This window comes from Etheostoma spectabile, chromosome 5 (assembly GCF_008692095.1).
Source record: "Etheostoma spectabile isolate EspeVRDwgs_2016 chromosome 5, UIUC_Espe_1.0, whole genome shotgun sequence".
NCBI classification, from domain to species: Eukaryota; Metazoa; Chordata; class Actinopteri; order Perciformes; family Percidae; genus Etheostoma; species Etheostoma spectabile.
Window position 1 is genome coordinate 17,364,721 of NC_045737.1, and position 6,818 is coordinate 17,371,538.

Genomic DNA, 6,818 nt, shown 5'->3' on the forward strand with positions numbered 1-6,818 from the left:
CCATCTCAGATGAGCTCAGGCCCAGAGATTTCTCCAGAGTCTGAACATTTTGACGATATTTTAGGCTGTCCTAGATGGCCCTAAATTCCTCGCAATTGTACATTGAGAAACATTGTTCTTAAACTATTGGACTACATGCTAAAGTAGTTGTTCAAAGTGGTGAACCTTGACCCGTCCTTGCTTGTCAACGGCAGCATTTCTCAACTTTTAAGTGTATTCAATTGAATATAGGTTGAAAAGGATTTGCAAATCATTGTATTCCGTTTTTATTTACGTTTTACACAATGTCCCAACTTTATTGGAATTGGGGTTTGTATTTTGGGAAAAACATGACAAAACAAACATGATTTTTCATTTGGAGTTTTGTTAGTTTTAAAACCCACCCTGAGCAATACGCAGGCTGGGGTGAGAGGGATTCTTGATTCCAAGCATCTTCTTCACTTTCTCTGCGATCTCATCCAGCTGGGCTGATATGCTGTTCAGTGTTATGTCAGCCAGTGGGTTACAATACTGATCCACCAGTATAGCACCTAGAGTGGCAGACAAGACCAAGAGAGGGAATGCACAATGTAGTGCTGCTTGCATCAACTTTGAAAACAAAAGACTAAAGAAAGATAAAATTGCAGAATGCTAATGCCAAAAGCCGTTATATTAACACTAACAAAAAAACAACAACATACATGTCAAAGCTAAACAGAACACAGTGCAACTTCAGTTGTTTGACATGTATTCCTGCCTCACCCTCTAATGCTGACTGCTGCTCTGCAGGCTGCTCCAGGAATGTCTTCAAACTCCTCAAGATGTTCTGTTGTCTCAGGAAGTAAAGGATTTTCTTTGCATAATACTTTAAGGTCAAGCTTTTCCTAATGATGGGTGCACAATGGAAGGGACACATTAATGGTGTAAAGGGTGTGAGTTGGCAAAACAACAAGACCTTTCATAATCACGATTAACAAGATCATCTCCCATACCCAGTCATGATTGCAAAATTCAGCGTGTGGTTAGAGGCAAGTGTGTTTTGCTGTCTCTCACCTCTTGTCAGAGTTGAGTATGAAGAGGAGCTCGTCTTCACAGAAGTGCTCTGGCATCCCAAGTGACTCGATCTCTGCAAAGCTGTCTCCTAGCACCTGCCCAACGCAGGGCTGAGATGCAGATCTCTAGGTTAGTTTGTAGCATGGAAAGCTTGCATTTTCTTGACCAAACATGCACCCACACACAGACCACACACACCCACAAAAGGCCAGCAAATTTACAGAGACATAATATTTGTTTTATTCAAATGGATCATGTTTTTTTTTAAATCTTGGCTATTGTTTGCATTATTTACATCTATTTAATGTACCTAAACAAGTCTACTAGCCTAGAAATCTAGACATATCATAGCCGCAGTCAATGTCATTTGCAGCTAGGGGTCTGGCTTGTCAGGCTACTGGTCAACATACAGTAATAATCATGACAATGCAGTCTTGATTACTTACAACTTCTGTGAAGAATCTCTTTGAGATTGATTCCACGGTCCTTCGTATTTGTATACCAACTCGATGGCGTGTTTTGTATTCTCTGAGCCAGTCACAGCACTCATTCTGACGGTAAAACCTCTGCAGTCTTGGCCATCTGTTGATGGAGGCAGTAACATTGTTATTTCAGTGACACTGTTGGGCATGCTCAGAATATAATATGTTGAGCACTAAATCACATGTCTATGAAATCAGTTATCATCCTGCAGCAAACGTGGCTTTCTATTTGCCCATAGGAAAGCAATCAGGAGAAAGCCTATAAATCAGGAGGACGGCTGCCTTTGGCATTAGCTGCACTTCCCTGCAGTTCACAGGCTGCCTGTAACATCCAAGGTCACACAAATTCACTATCGGCAGTTCTTGATAAAGGAGTATACGTTTCAACGTGTGAACTATTATAACGAATAAGATATGAAAGCTTCATAGTAGTCTGCAGTGTAGAAGCTTGCGAATGGCCTGGCTGGATGATGAATTTGGTGCATCAGCAAAACGTCAATGGCTGACAGCTGCCTGTTACTCCGCAATAAGAGAACCCACCTTTAAGGAGACAGTAGGCGATTTAGGCCTCCAAACAAGACACATTATAAAGGACACGGAGATAGTGGTGAAAAGCCACCAAACCCAAACCTCTGAAGAAATTCCATAATAAAACATAGCACCTGAGTTTGTACTGGTGTCCCCAGACCTTCCCCCTTCCATGGCAGACGTCGTGTAGCCTCTTACAGCAGCATGAAACGTTACAAATGTCGAGATGTTTGAGGACAGGGAAGCACAGGATGTGTTCGAGTAATTCGGTCGGCAGGTCGGTCAGTTTTTTAGTTTGAGTGTCGAAAATAATCCCATTTAGACTTTGTTGCCCCTCTCCGGCTACAGACGTCGCCATCTTTACTGTTTACCCCGATTACCTCATTGCTCAGGCACCGCCCATTTATGGCGCAGGGGGCATGGTTAGGGGCGGGGCAAAGGATATGTAGTGCAGTGTGATCGGTTGTTCGGTCAAGAGGAATGGGGAAGCTATGCTGCCTTCATGCTCCTCTGATACTCCTTTCTTCAACTGTCTATGGGATACTCTCATGAGGACACTGTAGAACGGCATAAACTGAATTGACAAAGAACATGTAGGCTTACATTAAATTCTTCAGCAGTCAAAAAACCTGCAATGTTATGCTACTTGAACAAACCACACATATATGCACTCGGTAAGTGACAATTAGTTATTCATCTGTACAAAGAACAAACAAACAAAGTAACATATTGTGCGTAATAAAATATTTAGGTTTGCAAATTTCTATTATTTTCATTGTCAATTACCAATTATCAATTTAAAAAAATAATTTCCCACCATGAACTTGATTTGTTCTGACGTATTTATTTGTAATTTGTTTACATTAGTATAGTGGCCCCTTTGGGCTGGGGTTGGTGTCTGAAAGTGAAAGAGAACATGTAGATTGTACACTATCATTATATTAGGAAAATTATAATACTATAAAGCATGTTTATCAGTCTTGATAAATGCAAACAAATCATTCTCTCTTTTAATGTGCACTACAATGTTATTACCACACTCTTGATGGCACTTGAATGCAGCATTGCTCTTCTGGGGGAATGGTTAGCAGCAGGTAGCTAGCGCTTCGTTTCCACCATAGTTCATATGCGGCAACAGAAGAGTTTTGAACTGTCCAGAGGGGGGATATTGGATTGGAAATTTCTCAGAAGCGTAGAGGAAAATGTTAATTTTTTTTTACAGTATAAGGACGTATAACTTCAGTGCATGATATGGGATTATATTGGATATGTAACGTACATGTTATAGTTTCTATCTAACCTAACTAGCTAGCTAACGTTAGCCGCAAGCCTAGGACAGTGCACTGGTAGTTCATGCTAAATGTAAACTTTTGTAGCTAACGTAAAATTACAAAAAAACTACCATAGAATACGCAATGGGTATGGGACATTAATAAACTAAGAACATGTCAGTGAAAGCCTTATGCAAACTTTATTGAAACTTGGCTTTTAAGCATCCATTGATAGCTGAACGATTAACGTTAAGGTGGACAGTCTCATGCATATCCGTGCTTATTTTACGATAAGGTAGCTAACGTATACCAAATTGACTAATCTGCTGTCTACAGCATACACCTAATGGCTTGACTGCAAACTTATTTTTTAAGTAATTAACGCATTTTCAAAACTAAAAAGTAAAGTTTATTAGCTATTCGGAATGGCAAGCGCCTTGGCGACGAAAATGGGATTTACCTCGTTATTTAGAAAACAAGCCAGGAACTTCAACGTCAGGATCTGCACAATGGAGTCAGACATGGAGTTCAGCTGCGAGGTGTGTAACGTCATGTGTGTTTCAAAAACAGAGCATTATTTCATTTAACTTTACATCAAGGTTTTCCTGACCACAACACCAAGTGCATCTAAGTTCTCCTACTGACTGGGTTACCAATTCACATGCGTTGTAACGCAATGGCAGCCGTATTCATGCTTAACCACATTGTTATCTGTAGTGACAAAACTCGCGTGTGGTTACCATAGGTAACTGGGACTGGGACGATGGTCGCTCAGATGAAATGAGAGTTTCACTTATCGACACTAGATGGCAGCAAGCAACTATGAACAAACGCAATTGGTATAATGGGCCTATTCTACAGAAGACCATATCTGTTATAATGTATCTCGGTCTTATGCTGCAATGGAGTCCTGAACATTTCAGTCAACGGCAAAGCTCAATGCAGTATGGGACTTGCTGCAATGCTGACGCTGTGTGAATCACCCTGCAGTGTGCAGTAAAAACACACTGGTTTTTACCAATGGTTACGCTGGTTTCAATATGTATTTTTGGCCTTCTGGTTTAGCATATGATTTAGTTGATGATATATCAGAAGTAACAGGCATCAAAATGACTTGCAGACACCACCTCTGTATTTAAAGGGGAGGCACCCCACCAACGTTTGCAGTTGGTAATTACACAGAGCAGCATAATGTTAGTTGCAGATTTCTATTTTTTGTGCTGGGGTGATAATTGTATCAATTATGGGTTTTGTAAATAGCATTTAACGGGAATTGGTCATATAGACTAAATGATCATTCCTCTGGCATAGAATTCTTTGATTGTCCTTACTAGTTGCCATTCCTGCTGCATGGTGAAGGTGATTTCCTCACTTCTATCAGTTTTTAACCCAACAGTTTTCCTCATGTTAACCTTGAATGCACTTGACAGAAGCTTGAGATGAAAGCAGTCATAATTGGATATGGGCACCTGATATGCCTGCTTCGTTGGCTCCCTGCTTTCAACCACAGACTGACGTTATAATGGAAATGCTAGTATGCCTGGATTCAGTAGACACAGCATCATATGAATGGCTGCTGATAGTCAACCTTGTAAAGAATTAAGTGCTTATTTTTTCTCTGTTTAGCTCTAACAGACTGAATGTTTTTTTTGTATGCATCGGGATAAATAAATTAAACAAATTCTTGTAATTCAGCCTTTTCAGCTTTTCTCTTCTGAGAAAATTGTATAGATTAAAACATTTTGTATTTTAGGTCAAGTGGAAAGGAAAAGACCTTTTTGACTTTGTGTGCCGGACTCTGGGACTGAGGGAGACATGGTTTTTTGGGCTCCAGTATAACATCAAGGACACAGTTGCTTGGCTGAAAATGGAAAAGAGGGTAAGTGATTATGATGTGATACTGGTCTTGTAACAGCCATGAGCCATATAAACATTTTTGATTAAGAAGTAGCGAGCATGACGAGGGAATGCATGGACGCCACCAAATGTAAATATTGATTTCTTTGGTTCAATGTCATAGGTCCTGGATCAGGAGGTACCAAAGGAGGAACCAATCACCCTTTACTTTCTGGCCAAGTTTTACCCTGAAAATGCTGAGGAGGAACTAGTGCAAGATATCACACAACATCTTTTTTTCCTACAGGTAACTATACATAATATACATGTATTGAGAGTTTTGTTTTCACCATTTCATGGTTAATCAGATTGAAATATATTCTCTTATTATACTTGGGATTTGCCCTTTATATACTTACCTTGTCGTCGTCCTATCTTTTTCATTTGTGCCTATCATGCCATTAAGGCCTTAAGAGTAGGTTCTTTGTACGCTTATGTTGACTGACACATTCTCTTCTTTCTCTGCTGCTGTCTAAGTTGAAATTGCTGCGGGCTTACAGGTAAATCTGAAATCCAACGTGCCTCTCAAGAATCTGTGGATTACTGTCTAGTGGCTGGCTAGTGGGCGGAAACTTTATTTTATTAAAAAACCTCTCTTTCCTTGATTGTAATCTTCCCAGATGGGTGCTGTGTTCAAGACTTCAAGAGAAAAGAATTCTTAGAAATGGTGGATCTTGGCTTTTTCTGAGAAACTAGAAGGGTTGACATAAATGCTTTTAAAATAGGTGTGTGAGATTTTTTACGTAAAAGCCTTCAAAATGCTCTGTAAATTTAGGATTATCCATTTTAACCATTGCACACTATTTGGCTGATGCGCTATACACGTATATCTGCGTCTTCCTTCCTATTCGGATCGGGTGCCAACAGGGGGCACGCGTCCACAGAGTTTCTGACAAGTTGTTGAGCAGAGCACTCCGTAATATACTTTTTCCATTGTCCCGGTCTGATTGTGTGCAGCCATGTGGAATCAATGCACAACATATTACGGCTGCCCTTTCTCTCCACTTAATACTCTCCGGGGAATTCCAGTGCAGCCTGCCACACCATTCTCCTCGCAAGAAATGAGATTTGTAACTGTGTTCCGATCATCCAATGCCATAGCCACATTTATCAATTAGGCTTTAAGGGTTTAGTTATTGGCCCAGTAAATGACATATTCTCCATGGGATGCTCATCCTTCATAAGACTCATAGCCCATTGTGCTGGTTTAGTTATATGGTTTGAGACAGCAGTGTGCTTGTGTTCCTCAACATTTATATAGAGGCACTTATCTACTTAAGGCATATAAAAAAGTCTCTCTGTGTCCTTAATCCGTTTAGTGGTAGGTTGAAGCAATTTATTTATTTCAGAGGGAACCCTTGTTAAAAAAAAGCCGACAAATTACTCAACAGTTAAAGCGGTGCACAGCTACAAGGGGAGACAAATACAAATGCTTAGTGCCTTGCATCGCCTGTCGCCTTATTACTTTGCTCTCATTAATTCCCATAAAGCCAGGAGCAGGCCTCTGTTCAGATAGTGTCACAGGCATGACAGCTGGATTAGTGCTTATCAGAAATGATCACCGACCCGGAAACAAACACACACACACACACACACACACACACACACA

General features: G+C 40.4%; 2 protein-coding genes across 3 annotated transcripts in view; one reads left to right on the forward strand and one right to left on the reverse strand.

Moving 5' to 3' along the window:
- The window catches only part of fbxo21 (F-box protein 21), a 9,638-nt gene extending 7,193 nt beyond the window's left edge, over positions 1-2,445 (reverse strand). For both annotated transcript variants that reach the window (XM_032516896.1, XM_032516895.1), the window contains exons 1-5: positions 2,177-2,445; positions 1,479-1,614; positions 1,033-1,142; positions 742-863; positions 384-530 (exon numbers count right to left, since the gene is read on the reverse strand). In XM_032516896.1, the coding sequence (XP_032372787.1) occupies positions 384-530; positions 742-863; positions 1,033-1,142; positions 1,479-1,614; positions 2,177-2,400 (739 nt within the window). In that variant the 5' untranslated portion in view covers positions 2,401-2,445. The remainder of the gene's footprint in view (positions 1-383; positions 531-741; positions 864-1,032; positions 1,143-1,478; positions 1,615-2,176) is intronic.
- Positions 2,446-3,127: 682 nt separating this feature from the next.
- Positions 3,128-6,818, forward strand: part of nf2a (NF2, moesin-ezrin-radixin like (MERLIN) tumor suppressor a) — a 29,737-nt gene continuing 26,046 nt past the window's right edge. Inside the window, exons 1-3 of the mRNA XM_032516897.1 lie at positions 3,128-3,852; positions 5,067-5,192; positions 5,334-5,456. Of these exons, the coding sequence (XP_032372788.1) occupies positions 3,739-3,852; positions 5,067-5,192; positions 5,334-5,456 (363 nt within the window). The 5' untranslated portion in view covers positions 3,128-3,738. The remainder of the gene's footprint in view (positions 3,853-5,066; positions 5,193-5,333; positions 5,457-6,818) is intronic.